This window comes from Acanthochromis polyacanthus, chromosome 1 (genome assembly GCF_021347895.1).
Source record: "Acanthochromis polyacanthus isolate Apoly-LR-REF ecotype Palm Island chromosome 1, KAUST_Apoly_ChrSc, whole genome shotgun sequence".
In the NCBI taxonomy this organism is placed as follows: Eukaryota; Metazoa; Chordata; class Actinopteri; family Pomacentridae; genus Acanthochromis; species Acanthochromis polyacanthus.
In genome coordinates, this window is record NC_067113.1 from 49,339,785 (window position 1) to 49,361,135 (window position 21,351).

General features: G+C 39.4%; 1 protein-coding gene across 4 annotated transcripts in view; it reads right to left on the reverse strand.

Annotated features, from left to right (window-relative positions):
* Positions 1-21,149, reverse strand: part of si:ch73-252i11.1 (uncharacterized protein LOC553517 homolog) — a 28,891-nt gene extending 7,742 nt beyond the window's left edge. The window contains exons 1-12 of one of the 4 annotated variants that reach the window (XM_022189342.2): positions 20,760-21,138; positions 18,368-18,503; positions 16,008-16,650; positions 15,874-15,924; positions 15,637-15,763; positions 14,806-14,971; positions 10,545-10,665; positions 10,358-10,454; positions 10,083-10,161; positions 7,592-7,722; positions 6,135-6,286; positions 1,314-3,418 (exon numbers count right to left, since the gene is read on the reverse strand). In XM_022189342.2, coding sequence (XP_022045034.2) covers positions 2,757-3,418; positions 6,135-6,286; positions 7,592-7,722; positions 10,083-10,161; positions 10,358-10,454; positions 10,545-10,665; positions 14,806-14,971; positions 15,637-15,763; positions 15,874-15,924; positions 16,008-16,650; positions 18,368-18,503; positions 20,760-21,037 — 2,643 coding nt within the window. In that variant the 5' untranslated portion in view covers positions 21,038-21,138 and the 3' untranslated portion in view covers positions 1,314-2,756. Of the gene's footprint in view, positions 1-1,313; positions 3,419-6,134; positions 6,287-7,591; positions 7,723-10,082; positions 10,165-10,357; positions 10,455-10,544; positions 10,666-14,805; positions 14,972-15,636; positions 15,764-15,873; positions 15,925-16,007; positions 16,651-18,367; positions 18,504-20,759 lie in introns of those variants that run through there. The other 3 variants (XM_022189341.2, XM_051953614.1, XM_051953617.1) reach the window with 3 other exon arrangements.
* Between the last annotated feature and the right edge of the window lie 202 nt (positions 21,150-21,351).

Consider the following 21,351-nt stretch of genomic DNA (forward strand, 5'->3'; position numbering starts at 1 on the left):
TCACTTTGTTTTTATGCTTTATAAGGCCATGTTCAACCCAGGATCACACTTATAGTTCCTCTCTCACATCCTGACTCATCTGCTGCAGCAGCATCAGGAGATCATTCTTCTTTTACCTTAGATCCACAGCTCTTTCTACTGCCAGATGACCATCCCTCTAACTTCATCATATTTGCAGTGCACGCTAAAAAAAATGTGTGAATGCCAAGTAGATTTGCTGCCTGAATGACACACGCTATTAAAAAAAAACTGCACAAACCTGGCAGCAATGGTGTCAGAAAGCAAAAACTATAGAATATCGTAAAGTTCAAAAACTGAACATTAGGGCACATATTACTAAAACAATCATTTTTAGCTGAACTAATTATAGTATAAATGTCTAATTTTATGCTCAAATGTCGAGGAACTAATTATATTTGTAAAAAAAATAAAGATTTTTGATGTTGACATAATGGGCAGATTAGGGCTGCTTTTAATTAATATATAAATTCATATTTTTTTCTGATTTTTCTACTACAAAATTGCAAAAATTTGTAAAATAACAGTTAAAAAATTATTTATGAATTGTTTCAGTCCTAGATATAAATCATTTTTATTTGTCAGATTTGAAAAGAAATGTCCAAATATAGTCATGAAAAATGATTTATACCTGTGTAAATCGGTAAACAATGTGTCAGAAATTATCCTTTGTTGAATTAAATACAGTGAAAAAAGTGCAATTTGAAAATCAAGAATTAATATTATGCCCAATTATGTTTTGCTTTTCTTTTTAGCAGTGACATATAGATTAATGCTTTAATCAACAGCTTTTTTCCTGTGATTTTTATTTTTTAATAGAATAATTTATCAGACCAGGAAAAATCTATAAAATGTCAGTAAACTGCTCAAAAGATTCTTGTTAAAACTGTGGGGAAAAAACAAAACTACATTTTCACAGTTTATGCTGTGTTTATAAAGTATAAAGTTTTTTTTATTATAAAGTTTTTCTATAATGTTATTACCTGAATATTACATTTTTTAATTTGCTGGTTTAGCTAATTTTCCCAAGATTACTACAGGTTTTGATGTGGACATATCTGCGCTTTAGCTATTTTTTTCCCGTGTTAGTGTGTCAATTAACACTTTTTTTCTGCAATTTTACTAGTTATCCAAAACTGAAAACAACAGGGAATATGTATGAAATAACCATAAATTGTTTTGAAAAATATCTAAAAACGGCTGAAAAGTACACTTACAGTGGAAAGGACACAAAATGTTCAACAAAACACAAGCCGTGTAATATGAACTTGAAAATAAAACACTGCTGGAGTGCCTTTAAGATGAATCTAAAATTTATTGATTTTTGAAAGCACAAAATCAACAGTGCTAACAAATAATTTCGGAAAACAGCATGTTTTTTTTTTTTATTTTGCAGTGAAATCAGAACATTCAACACAAAATCTGCAATTTCTAACAATTCTAAACATAATGCAAAACAAATCATCTGTTCAGCACACTACAAAGCCTCATTCATCCTCAATGTATTATTTTTATATATTTGTGAGCTCCAACGGGTATTTTGTCACCCTCTACTGGTTGGTAGAGGCTGTGGTGCGAACATTCACCGCTGTTGACGATAAACTGATGCTGTATCTGGTGCAGCCCTCGATTTTCTTCCGTTTTATTTTTTACATTGTACCGCAACATTGACGTTAAATAATAGGAGCTCAGAGCCCTCACAACATTGAAAATAAGGCAAAGTGACAGTCAGGCTACAGGACTGAACGACCACCATATTGTCACTTTAGTGTATCCATCGTGTTTTTCTTATTTATGTTTATCCCACCAGACACAACACACTGCTTGTGACGCCGTTGCTTGTTTAAATGTATGTTTCTAGTAATAGCTTCTTAATGATATGACGCAGGTCATCAAAAACAGCAAGCAGTGATTGGTCGGTTACCAGCGAGTATTCTGTTATGTGTCTCAGCCGAGTCAACACCAGAACATGTGACTCCATAACAGCCTTATCTGACACATTTAAAACAGTATATTGGATTTTTAATAATAAAAATTCCTGAGCAAGATTTATAAAAACTAGTCTCGGGAACTTTTGCTAAACGTTTAGCCGACTGCTGCTTTTTACAACACCGACTGACATGTGCTGCACTTTCTGTAAACCACACCTCCATCAGCATTTTATGCATATTTTTAGTTGAAAAAACCTGAGTGAAGTGTTGGGACAAAAGTTTGCTCATATTTTTTTTTTTTTTTTACATTTAGTTGACATCGAAAAGTGGTGTATAGATAAAATCTACAAAGTGCAATCTAAAAGGTAGTGAATTAATCGTATTAGCATGTGGTTAACATACTCACCCTTCCGTATTTATATTAAGTTTCTATATTGTTTATGTTTCAAATCAAATGGAAAATGTTGAATCCCACCACTTAGCGCCACTTTCTGATTAGAATTAACAGCAGTGGATGGAATAACATTCATGCTGTCTGTTACCGATTTTGGAAACTTAACCGGCTACTGTGAAGCATGCAGCAGTCACTAACATTAAGCTTTTTAGTGTAATTTGTGATGAACATTTTTAGTGCTATTTGGCCCTCCATAGTAAAAAGCACTTTCAGCTACACTGCCACACGCTTCTATACTTTAACTATACTACTGCTATATCTAAGCTGCTCGCCCAATAGCCCAAAGCATCCAGCTCCTTCAGATATTATTTTCTGTTCCAAAAACAACATCTGCCCTCACTTCACCATCCTCCCTAAGCAATGACACACTGGCTAGACTTCTTTGGAGGTGGGGAAGGTGGAGAAAACTGAGTGAGTCGGTACAAAGAGGATGTTGTGCTATGTGGGTAAGATGAGGTGCTGGATTGATAAGACGAAGTGCTGGATTGGTAAGACGAAGTGCTGGATTGGTAAGGCAAGGTCATAGGTTGGTAAGACGAGGTGCTGGACTGGTATGAGGATGTGCTGCGTGGTGTGTATGAGACTGTGCTGCGTTGGGAAGCTGATACGCTTGGTCGGACAACAGGTCTCGGCGCAGGTGTTGGTTTCAAAATAGGTACTGGTTTTGGAGCTGGAGCCGGAGTTGGCTTCGGTACCGGCACAGGGTTTGGTGCTGCTACAGGGTATGTCGCAGCACCGAATATGTCACCTGGCAGCTTTGTGGTCTTGTACTTTAGCAGGTACTCGGGGTAGATCTGGTGCTTCTCGAATACAATAAATATGGACGGGTTCATAACGTCGTTTACGCAGCTGTCGAAGAAGTTTATGTCTCCGCCATCCTTGGAAGGAGGTCGGCGGTACTCAGACTCCCCTTTGGTATAATCTCCCACCAGCACCCGTGAGACAAACATGGTTTTGACATCGGTGTTGCCAGTGTAGTCGTGGGAGTATTTGGCGTCCCGGGCAAAGTAGCTACCTGGGTTTGGACACAAAGACATGATCGTGAGAAAACATGTCATCATACGGGCAAAGATTCTAGGGCAAGGGCAACAAAGTATGATATTAGTTACTGATAAACAAATTATTTGCTTGAAAAGGCAATTCTTTGTAGGTGAAAAATCTCTGTCGTAAACTGGTGGATGAATTCCTCTTTTTTGGATGCAAGTTGTTGCCCCATATGACGGAATTTAAATATCTCGTGATCTTGTTTAAAAGTGACGAGAAAGGGAAATGTGACATGGACAGATGCAGTACTATGAGATCAGCCAGAAGGTAAAGGTCTTGATTTGCCAGGCGATCTACATTCAGGAGTACTGGGTAGTGACTGAAAGTATTTAATTTCAGATACAAGTGGTCAAAATGGGTTTTCTGGGGTTGGATGGCTGGGCTCAGTTTTAGAGAAAGAGTGAGGAGCTCAGACACCCGGAGGGAGGTTGGAGTCTGATTAGGGTGCCTTCCTTAGGAGGTTTTTCGGGACCTCCAACTACAAGGAGACTTTGGGGTTTGAACCAGAACTCACTGGAGGGCTTACATATCTCATCTGGCCTGAGAACACCTTCGGATTCCCTAGGAGGAGATGGAGAACTTTGCTGCTTTGCCTGCTGCAACCGTGATTCAACTTGCAGAAGAAAATGGAAAATCTGAATCATAACAACATCCTTTTGGAGCGCCCAGGTTGTCCCAAAAAGTCAAAATTGTTTTGTTAGATAAATGTCTACATTCTCTTGACAAGAGTTTTTGTGATGCTGATTAAGAGTGGTGTTCCACATTAGAGTATGAGAAGGTGCACTAGGGTCCAAGTTGTACAAATTTCCATCTATGCAAGTCCTTCAAAATCAGTACAAATCTCTCTGTGGACATCCACATGGAGCCCAAAATTTGTGCTACAAGGGCAGAACTGTTCATGTTTCACAGTAATATGTGAGAGTGGAAGACGTAGACGTTGATGTCGTATGTTTGACACAAGTCGTCCAAGAGGAATGGAAAGTAGTATAATTTAGAACAACTATGTGCCCATGAGCATGAGCATGTTGGAAAGGGAGTTAAATCTGTTAGCATCTAGTACATCCTCTTTACTATGCAGTGTATTCCCAAACTTGTGCATCAGATTAGTCTGTTAGAGCCGAAGCAACCATAATGACAGAGATATAATCAGCTACAGCAACTAGCAGTTTGGAAGGATTGCAGTCTAAAAAAGATAGCAATTAACACCAAGTATGTCTAAAGTACTTGTTGATAGCATTTGTGTAACAACCCTTGCTGCCAGAAGGGGGACACACAAATAAACAGATATTAACAACTCTTGTCCATCTGTTCAGCCTCAGATCAGTGTCCAACTTCACTCGAGCCTTCTTGTGCCCACAAACTCAGCCAGAAACCTGGGTGTCATGATTGATGACCAGCTGACCTTTAGGGTTCACGTGGCCTCAGTTTCTCGATCTTGTCGTTATGCCCTCTACAACATCAGGAAGATCAGACCCTTCCTGACCCAACAGGCCACACAACTTCTGGTTCAGGCTCTTGTGATGTCACGCATTGACTACTGCAACTCTCTTCTGGCAGGTCTCCCTGCATGTACAGTCAAACCTCTACAGATGATCCAGAATGCAGCAGCACGTCTGGTCTTCAACCAGCCCAAAAGAGCTCATGTCACTCCCCTGTTCATCTCTCTTCACTGGCTTCCAGTTCCAGCCAGAATCAAATTCAAAACTCTCCTCCTGGCTTACAAAACATTAACAAGAACGGCCCCAGCCTACCTGGATTCCCTGATCCAGGTCTACTCCCCTTCACGCCCACTTCGCTCTGCATGTGAGAGACGCCTGGTGCTTCCAGCCCAGCACGGCTCGATATCTCCAGCCAGGCTCTTTTCCTCTGTTGTTCCCAAATGGTGGAACAATCTACCAAACTCTGTGCGTTCTGCTGAGTCCCTTTCTACTTTTAAGAGACAATTGAAGACTCAATTGTTCCGAGAACACCTAGGCACTTAATCTGACTCCACCTTAGGGGTAGAATAAATCAGGTGGTCCAAAACCCTCGATATCTCTAGCCAGACTCTTCTCCTCTGTTGTTTCCAAATGGTGGAACAAATTACCAAACTCTGTGCATTCTGCTGAGTCCCTTTCTACTTTTAAAAGACAATTGAAGACTCAATTGTTTAGAGAACACCATGACACTTAATCTGACTCCACCTTAGGGGTAGAATAAGTCAGGTGGTCCAAAACCCAGCATTTATTTAGCGCTGACAAAGATTTAAAAAAAAAAAAAAAAAAAAAAAAGGGGTGGGGGGTGGGGTGGTTGGCAATCCTTCTGCAACTTGATGGCAACACCTTTGACCAATCGCACTTGAAGCACTTTTTGCACTTACTACAGGTTTTTCCTTATGTCTGAATTCTTGCTTGTGTTGTACGTCACTTTGGACAAAAGCGTCTGCTAAATGAAATTGTAGAATTGTAGAACAACTGATCCACTATCAAATCAGCTGCAGCTGTTTTGCAAAGATAACAGTCTCTAACAGAAAAATGGCAAAATAAAGCGATTTTGCAAAATATTCTTTCAAACTTGAGTTAGTGTTAAGTGAGTTTTACATGCTGTTCCTCCCAATCACTGCAAATTTTCTTTGTAATTTAAGACAAAAGCTTATCTTTAGTTCTCAATCCACTGAGCAACTCATAATGACTATGTCTTCTACCCACCTTTGCCAAAAGCAGTTCCATTAACTCCACAGACTCTCCAGTCGAAGTTGTGGAGGCAGATGGCCTCTATGTGTTTACTGTCAGTGCCATGGAAAAGCTTCCTTTCCATCACAGTGCGGCCTCCATTGTTGGTCTTCATCTGATTCTTCTGCCTTGAGTTTAGACAAATAAATCAGAAAACTCAAATTAAAATGGCAAAGTATGATATTGCAGCTTCTGTTGTTTGTCAGAAGTTGTACTGCAATGCTAATATGTTGCAAATCAACAGAGAATACTATCAGGTACTGAGCAATATCTATGTAATGTTTGCTAGCAATAGCCATCCTTAAAGGCATTAGAGGAGATTTAATTTCCTACGACTTTGAACGTAGCATGCGCATGCGCACATACAACCTCTCCCTCACCCCCCTCTAACCTCCCCCCTTTTAACATTTACGAAGAAACGCTGCCCTCCAGAAACTTGCGTAGCACTCGTGAAGTTGTCTTTTACGGCTGGGTCCCCCTGGATCTTTATCTGCCATTATGTAAAAAAAGATGAGCAAAACAAGTCGCCAGCTAACTATGAAGCTATACCAAAGCAACACATACAGAAAACACGTAAGTCCAAGGCGTACGTAATCTACGTAACTAGGCCTGAGCCGGAAGATATTTGATTGACAGGAAAGGGAGCAAACCAAACGCCTCGGTCCGAGCGCGTTGATTGGCTGATGTTTTTCAGGTCCTGCCATGTCCACAGTAATTTTTTTTATTTTTAAGAAACCATACATACAAGTCCACTAAAGGTCAGTATATTCATTTTATGTGAATCAGACAAATTAAACAAAAAAAAAAAACATCCTCCATAATGCCTTTAACGCTACTTGTAGTGGCAAAAGCTTGAAATTGAACTTTTGTAAAAATAAGAATGAGTCTTTTTCACTTTAAAAAGTTGGATAGGTTTCCTTTGTTGATCAGAAAGAGGAGGTTGCTTGTAGAGATACAAGGAAGTTAAGAATCGGTTATTTTAAGAAATTAAGTGACGAAATGATAAGTAGATCTCAACCAATACTGGATTGTAGAGGATGATGCCAACTTTAGGGAGGAAGAAAATCCAGTATTGATTGGCAGATGATGTTCAGATATATGTTAGAGTTACATTACAAAATGGAAAATGGTGGGGACATTGTCTATTATATTTCAAAAACTAGTTAGGAACTTATAATGAACGCTTGACTCCGCACTACTTGTGCTCTTCTACATGTGCTGCAGACAAACCTACCAGCATTGCAAACAATGGAGCTACTCTTCTGAATAAACTATTCAATGACATAATATCTAAATGAACTCAAGGATCTTATTCTACATTCTGTAAAAGACCATTTTACAACCAGTATGTCCACACCAATATATCCATGGCTGGCTTGTATCGTATATTGGTAAAGCAATGTTGATAAGAACATGTTAAATACAATACGTACCACTGGAAGACTTCCCAAAGAGCTCTGTTCTGAATTCTCTCGATGCTGACGATATCAAAGCCTTGCATGGTTCTACAGAAAAGAGTTTGAACCTCCTTGTATTCATCCGAGGTGCTCATTAGAGTGATTCTCTGGAAAGACAGGTACATTTTCAGTCACTATCAGTTGCAAAATTGGATTTTTAAACCTTTTTTTTGCAGAGATTTAAAATGAGTGACAAATGTATGCTGCACCGAATGCCAACATGATTTTAAGGACATTTCAAATAGCTGAAAAACAAAATTAGCTTTTGTTCGCACGTTTTGAGAGTTTGACTTTTTAAGGCACAAAAGCCTTCATATGCAGGAGCACTAAGATATCTACCATCAGATCTACTCTTATTCTGTTCGATACCTCTCCTCCAAACGCTGATGTGAATGGGGGGTGGGGGGGTGTTTGGGTTGTAAAGTTGGATGTGACAAACTTGTAGGAACAGAAAGAAAAAAGGACATTTGTGATTTAAGGAGGACGCACAGACATCTAGATAAACCCTCTCCTGATGTATTACTTGGGATGCATTAAGGCCTGAATTACAGAAATGATAATAGCAGAGAAGAAATTGAATTAGACTTTAAATGAGAGGACATATAGCAGGCTTTTAGATGTCCCATATAAATCCTCATGAGGTAGAAAGGATCCCATTTGACAAGATTATGAAATGCCATTTTTGCAGAGACATTTAATCCAAATAAAGCATGTTATTTGATGAGAAATATGTCTGGTAAACAGCTCTCACAAGTGAAATTAAGTATAATTTTCAAAGACAAAGGGAGAATAGTGACACCCAAATCCTAAATTAACGCTATATGAATACAGTTTCTGGGTGTTTTTTTACACACTGTGGGCTCATTTTTCACTGCAGTATAAAGTCTTGCACCTCTATGGAAACAGAACATCCATGACTAGAAGAACAGAGAACTCAGAAATGTCTTCTCTGTAATATTTTTGAAATATATTCACTTAATATCCCTCAATTTTTGTCATTTGACTGTTGCTTAGAGCTGAGTCACTAATGGTTTCACAGTTGAGAAAAGGAATGCAATTTATTTTTGTTGTTTACTCACTATGATTAGCACAAATGGTTCATTTTTGGTCAAATTTGAAATCACACACATGGAATGAGGAGATTCTGATTACATGTCTATTTTTCCCAATGAAACAGTCTATGGTAAATGAGTAATTCAAGGAGTGTCAGAAAGTCAAAAATATGGCATTTCTTAGTTTTTTTTTGTTATGTTTTGTTTTTTCCATTTCTAGCTCTGATGAATTTTGATTATTTTTTATGTAACTTTTTTTTCAATCTTGCCGTCAGATTTTGGTGTTCAGATGTTTAAAACACTTTTAATCAATTAAAATCTCCTCTATATGAATAATAAATATGTTTATTAGATCTAACAAAACAGCTTCCAGACTACAATAAATATATTTAAACTCAGACATATTTGGCAGCAAATAAACAATAAAAGCTCCAGGTATTGCACACCATTTTATTCAGCAGAATGACAAAAGTTGCACCTTCAGTTATTCAAACAACAAGATAGACATTCCCTAAATCCTGTCTGAATATATTTCTAGGGAAAACTGAGGAGCCTCCTTCAGAAATTAAGATGATGTTTAAATAAATTGTGAAAAAGCAGTTAACTGAACGAGCTTAGAATAAGGAAAGATTCTGCCTCATCTTCAAATATGTGAATCAAACAGGTAAGAAAACAGAGAACAGACTTTTTTGTGTTTAACAACATGTAGAAAACACGATTCGGAATGATCAGTGACAGAAGCAGGATTTAAAAAAAAAAAAAAAAAAGAAGAATTACAAAAGGTTTAATATTGCTTTTGACATCCTTATAAATGCCATAAATCATAAAAAATTGGATTTCTTACATTATTTATTTCCTCTTTTAATGTTTCTGTTGATATATTTAGAATCTATCATTAAGAACACCAGTATTCAGACTTTTTGAGGTCATTTAAATCCAATTAGCTGAAAATTATGAAAGGTAAACCTAATGAGCTTTGGAAGATTTCAGGTTTGACAACAGATTCTGATTTCCTTGTAGAAATTGAAGCACTTGCACAAAGAATGGACAAGATTTAAAGATTGTTGAAGTATTAATATGGTTAAATATCAACAGAAACTGGAGTTAAAACAAAAAACAACACAAACAATGTAAGTTATATATTTGCAAATCATCTTTTGTTGTAATTTTGAAACATTTTTTCCCCTCCAAATTATTCAGAGTTTATAAAATTAACATAGAAAGAAACAAGAAAGTAGGAAAACAGAAAAACATGAGTTATACAGCACATTTAAACAAATATTTAAATAACCAAATATACGATGTGCAAGAAATACACACAGTTTTAAAGCAGTTACATCTACTTTTTAACTAGCTGCACAGACTTTGAAGTTGTATTTGCCATGCAGGTTGAGGATGTGGTGTGTTCACTGTACCGAGTATCCTTTGGCTGGGATCTGAGTCTTGTCCCAGTTGTCTGGCACAGGGGTGGAGTTGGCCTGACCCGGAGGTTTTCTGCTGAGACGAAGGTCAGGATGATTATTGTGACTTGGTTTGGATAAAACGCTGTTTCAAATGTGGGAAACACAACTAAGAGCAGTGCAGTGTGCAGAACTTTGGTACCAAAGCATAAGTTCTCAAGACATCCTCAGTTCTACCACTGAAAGGGTTCTGAATGCTTTCTGAAGCGGCTTTATTTGGGCCTCTTTACCTCACTTTCTTTTCTTTAACATCGGCAGCAGAAACAAAGCGAGGGCGTCGACACACGATCCTCAGAGTGCCGAACTGCTTGTTTGTTTGGATCATGTCTGAGGGGAAAGAAGTTTCATTTTAAACTGTAATTCTTATTTTTTTTTTAAAACAGCAGAATATAGAAAAAAAAACAGAGCTTTGTTTACCCTGGAAACTGAGCGAGTACGTCTGTGAACCAGCTTTAAATTCCACCACGTCTTTGTCATTGTCCAGAAACTTCTGCTCCAGAGTTGCGCTGTCGACGTCTGATGGTCTGTGTCCACCGGTCTGCAACACAAGACAAGAGAGTCCGTTTTAAACCCTGAAACTGACCTCCATTAGCCTAATGACCAAAGTATTATCACCAGCAGAACCTGAAAATAAGTAAAAGCCGCTGTTTCCCTTGAGCTGGTAGCTTAGCTTAGGGAAATAACTATAAAATATGTAAAACAGCCTTGAACTGTTTGAAGGAAACAAAATCTGCCAAATGTTGTTAACATTCAGGCAACCAGTTTAGTAGCATAATTGACTGACTGCTGCCTGTCGGTTTTAGTCAAGAGATGGTAAACTGTAAAGGTTTTGCAGAATTAAAGGTCCCATATGGTGAAAATAGATCGTAATGGAAAATTACTGACCAGCATAGTTCATCCTGTAGAAGAGTTTTTGCAGATGTAACCGAAACAGCTTTAATCTCCTATCTACACCACTCAAGGACGTAGCCACGGTTACAATATTCTGCTCCGTTTTGGGGCATCATAGTTTTGAGGAGACAGGGATGATATCTCACAAGGCCAGCTCACAAAAGTATGCATTAGTGAACACCTGCTAGTCCTCAACCCATCCTTCCCCTTTCCCTTTCTCCTCCTTTCTTTCTTTCAGGGTTCTGTGCATTTCCTTATATTTGTCACTTTTCTTCTCCAGACCGGGATGCTCTGTTGACCTGCTTGACCTTTCTTGCAAGAAATGAACCATTGACAGACAAACTCCGTTGCTGAAGACAATTTTTATCATTTCAGAAGTCAGCACTCCACTGGACCAAGACATGTTTAGTTTTCACTATTTTTATTGTGTTTTGTGGTTGTTATAAACTCAGAGGTGTAAAGTAAAAGTTGCTAAAATATGAAGACGTCTCTCCTTAAGGCTCCAAAAACTAGCTAGGCTCCCAACGTTACAAGAATTTTACCACACTTCTATGTTTTAACTAAGAAACCAAAAGTTATTGAGCTAAGAATAACAGTAATAAACCAAAAACCACTATTAGAAAGAGCAGCGAACCCACCAGGTTTGTTTACTTTCTAGAGCTGCTTCTGCTAACTCTAAAATGTCCCTGCTACGAGCAAAAACCATCAAATGTTCTGCTGTTGTTTGCAAGAGTAAACACAGGAGTCTTCATGCACTCCCAGCATCTGAGGAGCTGAAGATCCAGTGGATTACTTTGATTTTTGATAAATATGTCACCAACGCAATAGCAGAATCCTTTGTGCTAGCATGCTGTGTGGCTAATGTGGCTAACATTACCATTAGCTTTGACTGTACATCCACAGGTCATAGCTCTGTGGAAGCTGTAAACATGAAGGACATTCAGAGATGGTCAGAAGACCAATTTGAAACTAATAAACAAGGACTGGGTGTATAACTGGGTTTTCACCTACATTTAGTTGATGTTTACATCTGTTAGCTTCTCTCCGGCTCTCTGTGTTTGAATACAACTGAATTCTCAAAAAAAGCTGTTTTCATTTCCATATTTTCTGTTTTTGTTGTCAGACAACAAAATAAATACTAAATAGTGACTGAAATGCAATCAATTCAGACTACATGTTATCCAGCGAGTTGTATAGTCATAATGAAACCATCTTTTCAACTGTTGAAAGATTTAAAAACCTATTCTGGGACTTTAATTTGTTAAAAAAATTACCACAAAATGGGACCTTTAAAGTAGATCTGATACTGAAAACAGTGGGATGTTAACGTCTAATTTTTCCTTGGTTAAGTTTTTTTTTTTTAAACTTATTTTAGGCCTAAATATTCTAACATGGTGAATTTAGAGCTCTCAGTTGGGAGCAGGATTACCAAATTTAAAAGTGCACCCTGAAAATTCAGTACTTGAACTAATTTGACTAAAATATGAGGATCTGCCGTCTGTTCCCAGATCAGATTAAGAGGGACGTATATCCGACAATTAGCGTCTTTTATTCAGAATTTTATGCTCACTAAAGGTCTGAAAGATGTAACTTCATGTAATGTTCTCTTGGAAAATGTAAACCAGAGGGGCAAAAGATAAACAAGAATTTGAGAGCTGAATCTTCAAACTTTTGTTTCATCCAACAGTCGAATATGAGCACGACTAATTCAAACTTGTCCAATCTGGCAGCAATCAGCTGCTAATCTCTCCTCAGAGATGTCTGAGCTGTGTGGTGCCTCGGTTGGATGTTTTTGTATGGATGTAAAAGTGTAAAAAATAAGATTATAACTGTAATGAAGAGCTGTATGTTTAGTACCAGCTTTAGCAAGAGAATACATCAGAGAAAAAGGAAAGATAAACCAGATAAAAGAGAATATACAGAAGCACAGCGTTATGTAAACTCATACAGTAGTCAGTTCATTGCAGGTTTAGTGGACCGCGAGTGGGAAGTTCAGCCACATTTCAGTGTCTAATGTGTTTAAAACTGTCCACATAAACCACAGCCACATAGCTGAGCACTGCATCACTTTATCAGTTTCATTTTTAAATAAATCTCTGACTGTCTTTTTTTTTAAAATCATGAGCAGCATTTATCAGACTGAGTACAAAAACAGCGGTCACTGCAGCAGCTTTTAGATTTGCGGTGAGGCTTCTAAAATGTCACGGCAACAGAAGTGCGATGGCCATTTTTAGCCCAAATCAGCTCCACGAGGTTTGCTAGCAGAGACGTGCTGTCAGGGAGCATATCTTCAGCCAAACTCTGGGCTGCTGCAGCTGGATTTCCATGCCGGTTTTCTAACTGGCACTGCTATTTTTCAGCGTTGCACAAGTTTTGTGACGTGGCGCTGCAGAGGGCAAAGACTTCAAACTTTGATCGTGTCAGAATGAGCAGAAATCCCAAGGCTGACTGACCACTGTTCAGAGAGGAGATAGCAGAGCATCAATTCAGCATTTTAGAACTGAGATGATGAAAATACTGCCCAATGTCATGAGCAAATCTATAGAAATTTACTATATTTAGAATTTACTGTTATTTTTTCGCTCCTTGTTGGCAGAGCAACAAATGACAAAAATGACAGAAATATTAAAGCACCAATTTGGTTAAAAATCCAGCTGTATTGTGATTTGTTTGTCCTGAAATCCTTTTTTAAAAAAAGCTATTTTCAGTTGCATATTTTTCTATTTCTGTCGTCAGACAAGGAAATAAGTATCAAACAGTCACTGAAACGCAGCTCTTTGAAACTACAAATTAACCAGCAGTCACTTCAGAGCCGCTAATCTACGGATTTTACAACTGTTTGCTGTAAGAAGTCTACTGGTTTTTTATCAATACATTATCTTGCTTGAACAACCCACAAACATTTGCATTTTACTGCAGCTTCGAAAAATAACCTTTCAACTCATGTTTAACCTCTTCTCTGTGTGTTAATCAACAATCCAGTTCTGCATGGAAACGCAGAGCAAAATGAAGACGCTCCTGAAATTTTCTGACTAATTCACCAAAGAAATTTGCAATATTTTCATGCAAAATAATAACAACAGAGAGAGTCTTCTTCCTGAAGGAGGCAGGGACCGCAACAACTCGGCTACATTTAAAGCTACAGACACTAAAACAGCCCATTAGAACAGAACTAAAACCAGAAGTTATGCTGTCATGGCAAAATGAACCCTCTTTGTGGTATAGCCTACTGCTCAGAAAAAATTAAATTACACATTCTGTGGACATTCAACTTCCATTAATTTGCTGGATAGAAGCTCAGTATGGGACCTTTAAAAGCTGATGTGATGAACATGTTAGCAAACAGCTGCAGTCTCCAGCAGTCTGTTAGCAACACTAGCTTTACAGGTGTTAAATATGCCACTATTTTAACCAGCTAGTACCTAACTTTGTTTGGTGTTCAACACGCAGTGTGTAATGTAGTTTTAAGTTCTTTTAATTGAAAAAAGGCTGCCAGTTTCAATCAATGCTAATGAGCTGTAATACTGAACAAAATTGATAAAGCGGCTAGCTAAGCAACCAAAACACAAAAGCTGAAAAGCTCTAAAATGCTTTGGTGAGCTCAACTGCTGAGTTTGATCCTTTGTTTCTATAAAAATGTCGATTCTGGAGTGCGGGGGCCCTTTTCAGAGCCCTGAAACTGGTTAGATTTTGGGTTTGAATTTGTGGTGGACCATATGTTTCAGAATTCCTGGCATTTTTCGAGCATCCACACCAGAAAAGTGTAACGTTGTCTGGAGTTACTCACATCTGAAGCGTACTGGTTCCATTTTCCGTACTCATCCTGCCAGTACCAAAGCCACTCAGTGGTGAGGATGTAAGTCGGCTGAAGCAAAGAGTTCACGGTGGAGAGGCGTCGCACTTTGTTCGGTCCACAGGTCATCGTGTCGAAATGCACAACTTGGCTGGTGGTACTAAAGACAACAAATCAGGAATCTATTAATAACATAATCAACTTCACTGAAAAGAAAAAAACCCTTCTAGTAATCAAATTTTTCACTGCTGGATAACATATCATGAAACCCGCCGGGAAGTTTTGGAGTTTACAGGATCCAAAAGAAAGTCACGTATTGGGTTAAATCCAGAGTTTAGCTTCCTGGAACACCACAGAAACATTTGCATTTTAGTGTGGCAACAAAATCATCCCTTTCAGCTAACGCTTACTCTTTTCTCTGTGTTAACCAGCAATTTACAAAAACACTTTGATTTTACACATCAAGGTTTACAGGGTTATCTTAGTTTGAAGCTTGGAATCGGAAGCATTTAGGAAGCCGTAGGATCGAATGTTTTCAGAGACATCAGGGACTAACAGCTAAGGTGTTTCTGGTTTTTCAGAATCACTCCTTATGATCTTCCTCTTGTGGTTTCTTCAGCTTTAAAGAAACACAGTGCTAAATCCTTTACTATGCAGAATTAAAAGCAGAAATGCTGCGATTTGTCAACAGAATCTCATTACTAAAGGTATCACTGTGCTTCTGCTGTGTATATGATGATTAAGTTCATGTTTATTTTAGGTCTACTACGGAAATATGTCACAGTAAAAACCTTGAGGTGTTGAGTTTGGTGAAAATCAAAGTACCTGTACGTGTTTTTGGGATCACAGTAATCCTTCTCAATCATCTCGTTCTCAGGCATGGCGTTCCACTGGTCGCCCTCCTTCACCTCCCATCTGTACGGCATCTTGTCATGAGCTTTGAAACAACGATCTGAGAACACACAACAAAGATTAATGGTCAAACTGATGTCAAATAAACACACAAAAGAACTTTCAGTGTTATTTCACATAATGATCTGTGATCCGTGATTGGTTTCTCACCCTCATGGATGCAGTGTCCTTTGACAAAGAACATGCAGATCTCAGTTTTATCTGGAAGAAACAAAAGTATGAGTTTTATTTTACATTCTACACAAATGGAGAGCAGTTCGTTGAAATCAGCTGACATATTTTACCTCTAACAGGCCTTGGTCGTCTGTTCGGAGCATCACTGGCATTTACAGTTTCGGCGTCGGCAGCAGCGAAGAGGTCACTGGTGGAGCAGGTTTTTGGTATGGGGTGAGAGTTGCCCCGGTTGCCTCGGTTGCCCCGGTTGCCCCGGTTGCCCCGGTTGCCCCGGTTGCCACCTCTTCCTCTGAAAGCTGCAGAAGTTTTATTCAGATGTTCATTGTGCCTGCTGCCTTCACTACTCGCGATGGATGCCTCGCCATCGGACGATTCATCAGCGCCGTACAGATCCAAGGTGTCGATGTTTTTGAGGATGTCGCTGAGGGAAGCGGCTCGTGTCTCCCTTGGTTGGTTGCCAGGGGTTCCTCTGCCCCTGCCCCTTCTATTGCCACCTCTTCCTCTTCCATCAGTGTTGTCAGAGAACCTCAGAGCCTTTTTATTCACGTAGGCAGCCTTCAGGGACTGAAACAGGGTGTCTGGGATGCCTTTTTCCTGCAGGGTTCGTAGTGGCTGTGGAGCATTGAAATCATGGTTCCTGTAGCAGATGCACTCACTCCTGAAGGATTTCTCACAGATGTGGAGTCGTTTGCAGGCATCTCCTTCCTGACAGCGACCAAACTCTCCATGACCGTTGTTGTAATCATAGCAGACCTGACGCAGTGAGGAAGAGACAAGGAGGAAAGATAGTTACAATACAGAATTGAAAAAACCTGGACACTGTCTGAGGTAACATTTCACCGCTTATATGAGGGATTTAATGTGACACAAGTTCAACATAGCCAGGCTTTCTTTGACTTAACTGGCTCAACAAGACCTAAAACCCCAATCGGAGTTGACGGGTAACACAACGGTCTTCATCAACTTTAACCAGGTTTTCTTTATCAAGCTCCAATAAAAGTAGTAGTTTGCCGAATTGTTTGACTCTTTTCGGTGGTTGCACCAGTGCTAACTGTTAGGAAGTTTGGTTGGAGCCTTGGTTTCACTGAAATGCATTAGAAAATACAAAGTTTGGCTGCTAACTGGCTCATAACAGTAGCCTAGCCGTGCTAGACAACCCACGGCAATGAATTTAATTCTCTGCCAGGGTGGGTCTAGTTACCCTCCATAAGGCTCGAGGCTGGATTCTCCTAAAACTGGCCGGACGAATCACCATGAAGTGTAGAGTCAGAAGGCGGGCGTAACTAAGTGACGACAGAGGCGTGACATTTCTGACAGAAACAACCGGCGCACAATAAACAGTTATCTTTCGACTCGGCTTTGGCCACAGCCCTTAAAGATTTGAAGCTAAAATTCAACTTGAAAGATAAACAAAGGACGGCACTGAAGTGTTTCATTGAAAAGAAAGACGTATTTGGACTTATGCCGACGGGATATGGCAAATCCTTAATATACCAGTTAGCTCCGCTGGTTGGGAAGCTAATGGGACTTAGCCACAATCCGCCTGTGCTCTAGGAACTCCGTCAGCCTATTCGTTGCGCTGATTGGTTGTATACCTACCCAATTGCTGCAGAGTGATTTGAAAGACAACCTTTTAGCCCGCCTCCCTCCCTGTTGAGCGGCCCCAGACCCTTGTGCCTTCAGAATTCAGAACATGGGTCTAGCGCGGCTAGGCTATCATAACAGGCTAATGTGGGTAAAACCTGGTTTCTATAAGATATTACATTTTGTTAAGAGTGTGACATCAGTTCTCATCTGGGAGATTTACTACTAAGCAAACTTAACATACCCAGGCTTTCTTTGAGTTAACCGGATCAAGCAAACATAAAACCCCAATTAGAGATCTCGGTGGTTATCAACTTTATTCGTTAATCACGTTTTCTTCATCAGGCTTTGAGCACTCTCCTATAAAAGTGTTTGTTTGATGCATCATTTGAATCTTTTTTTTTTGATTGCACCAGTGCCACCAGTAAATAAAAGTGAGTCTGGAGCTCTAGTTTCACTTAAATGCATTAGAAAACGCAAAGTATGGCTGCATAAACAAACCCCAAACATTCTCTCTAACTGGTGCACAACAGGCTGAAGTGGATAAAACCTGGTTTCTACATGATGTAACACTTCAAAACGCAGTCGGAGTTCAACATCAATACTCATCTATTCTTACTGCTTGTCTGAAGGCTGAACTAAGACGGCAGTTGTTTCTTTTAGTGGCAGACTGAATATAATGGCCAATATTGGCATTTTGTCTGGCAGAAAATTGTTAATAGCATGAGCTAATATATTTTGATAAAGTGTCAGGGAATAAGAAAGGGCGTAAGGTTAAAGTTTACTGCCGTAAGACCAAGTGTAGAGAGTGAAGATACATAAAAAAGAGATGACAAAAGAAACGATAACAGAAAAAAATGCTGTGGTTGCGTGTTTCCAGACTTACAGCAGGCAGCAGTGTGTTGTCGCTCTGTAGCAGCAGCGTTCGAAGCTCCTCCAGGGTCAGACTCTCCAGCTCATTTTCCCTCAGTATCCTCTGGTTGTGGTCAGAGTTCAGCTCATGGGAGAAGTTGCAGCCTCTCCTGTTGCCAAAGAATTCACACGATTCAGACAAGACCGTCACTCATCACAACCAGCTGCACAGAAATGAAAGAAATTCCTCCATAATGTTTCATAACAACATTACAATTCTCGAAAATTACACATTCTTGAATGGATATGGAGTTGCATTCATAAATACAACTGTATTTGTTGTTTAAAAATGTTATGGTTTTGAGGTTTCAGACACATTTTGTTCAGCAGTGACATTACCCTGACACCACTTTTACATTTAGCCTACCGTTCAAAAATTTGGGGTCAATTTGAAATGTCCTTGTTTTTGAAAGAAGGACTTTTTTTCAATGAAGATGACATTAAACTAATTGGAAATCCAGTCTAGACATTGTTAATGTGGTAAATGAGTCTTCTAGCTGGAAACATCTGATTTTTAATAGAGTATCTCCATAGGGGTACAGAGGAACATTTCCAGCAACCATCACTTCTGTGCTCTAATGCTACATTGTGTTAGCTAATGGTAGTGAAAGGCTAACTGATGATTAGAAAACTCTTGTGCAATTATGTTAGTACATGAATAAAAGTGTGAGTTTTCATGGAAAACCAAGGCCAAACTTTTGAACTGTAGTGCAGCTCTAAAGTGCTTGGATGATGCACTTCAGTTAAAAAGGTGGCAGTGGGTGAAGCTGAGCCACTGACTCCCACATATGATTACTGGTAAATAATGACATCGTATTTTTTTTTTTTTTCATTTTATAGCCAAAATGCTGTTGAATTTAGATTTTGAGACAAGTGGAAGGCAGACAGGACTTCAACTTCTCTTCAGCATGTGGAGAGAGCTGCAGAAGAAGTAAAGAATGGAAAGTCCATACGTTTGGTGGCAGATGAAGATCAACAGAATGACTTTAAAGTGATTCATGGACAGACAAACAGACAAACAAACAAACAAACAATTAGCAACCAGAACAGGGTTCAAGAGAACAGGATGTGCCCACCAGGTTTCGGATGAACAAATGGCGACAGATTGACTTCAACATAATCGATTCACACTGACATAAAAATGGCAACAAATAGAGTTTTTCTCTAAGGGCTCAATCTCTTTAAAGCTGAGCTAAGAAAACACGTATTTTATTTTTGAAAGCTATATTTTAAAAACTGTTTATTTTAGATCCAAACCAATTATTTACAGGGATGCCTCACATCCTGAAGTATAAGTACATGTTATATTTTTAGACAGTACAGCCATGCCTCCACTGTCGCTGCATGAGTGTGAAAGCAAGGACCACCAGACTAAAAAACTGTTTCTATCCACAGGCCATCGGGCTACTCAATCACTGACTCACCTGCACATACCTCCTGTCTTTGCACATATAAATGCCTGTTCACTTATGACAGCACAGGCTGACTGAACTATTTTAAACCAGTGATGGAATGTAAAATGACTTCTCTCAGTGACACCTTGCTTTGCCTGTAGACAGGTCATGTTTACTTTATCAGTCGGTTAACAGCTGCTGGTGATTCAGGGAACACACCCAAATTATCTGGTGTTAGTCACAACTGAACACAGACACTGCCTGCTTAGAAACAAACAATAAGGACTGCCCTCAAAATCAAAACCCAGATGTTACAAAATAAACAACACGGTGACTCGCAGGTTGTACGTTTGACTGTTTATTCACCATAACAAATATAGAGAAGACGTTTGAGCTTAACTCGATATTATTACTTTTATTCCTTAAAATGTTGCTAAAACTCACATCAGAAGTCATTGTGGATCAAACTGTGACTCACTTTTGCATTATTTTTTCTCTTTTCTCATTCAAAAGAACATATCTAATTTTTCTGAGTTTTATTCCAACTGAAAACTGCTCAAACTGACGTCGTCCGTGTTTGTTCCAGGTCAGTTTTCTAACAAAACTGCAGGTCAAAGTTTAATTTTGTTATAAAACACATTTAAAACTACAAGCTAAGTGATGTAAAAATAAACCAGCTGACTGTGAAACACAATAAAAACACAATGACTGGGAGACATGCGAGAGTCACACTGGAAAGGAAATTTCCCATTCGTACTTGAACGCACCATGACAAGGCCTTTAAACCACATTAAATTTCCAGCTAAACCACCAAAACAATCTGTGGTAGCTCATTTATGCTTAAAATAACTTTAAATTACAGTATAAAGACATGGTTTTTACAATTTCAAATGTTTTACAGACTATTTTAACCTTCCTGTGCAACGGCAGCAGTCAGGTCCTGGTCAGAAGACCTTACTGCTAGGACTTTACCTGAGCAGAGCGAAGCCACAGGAGCCTTTGAACAGGTAGAACTGGCACAGGTGTAAACCCCTGCAGCCTCCAGGACACCCCTTCACTCTGCACAGCCTCAGCCGGGTCCGGACCACCACCGTCGGCTGTCCGTTCGGGCAGCACAGAACGAACTTTTCCTGGTTGCAGATGACCTGCGACACGTTGGAGGAGTCCCCTGGAAACAGGTTGTACATCAGGTCGTCGGTCCCCACCGCGCCCTGGTTGGCGCAGATGATCTTGAGGATTGTGGCCTCCATGGAGCTCAGACTGCGGATCCCTGCTTCCACCAGGCCGACAGACAGGCTGGCTGACCGCAGCTGCTGTGGGTTGAGAGGAGGAGGGGAAGTTGGGTTTCATTTCTGATGATTGGAAACCGAAAGTTAACTGAGTGAAGCTGCAACGCCGCTGCTGGCCGCTTGGGAGCGACACCGATCTGTAGTTTAGACATCAGGCCTGCTTAAGCTGAACTCAGTGGAGTCAAGTTCACCTAAATAATCTGATTATACTCTAATACCAGACACTAACTACAAATACGGACAATAAGTGTAAAACACAAAGCAAAACAAAACAG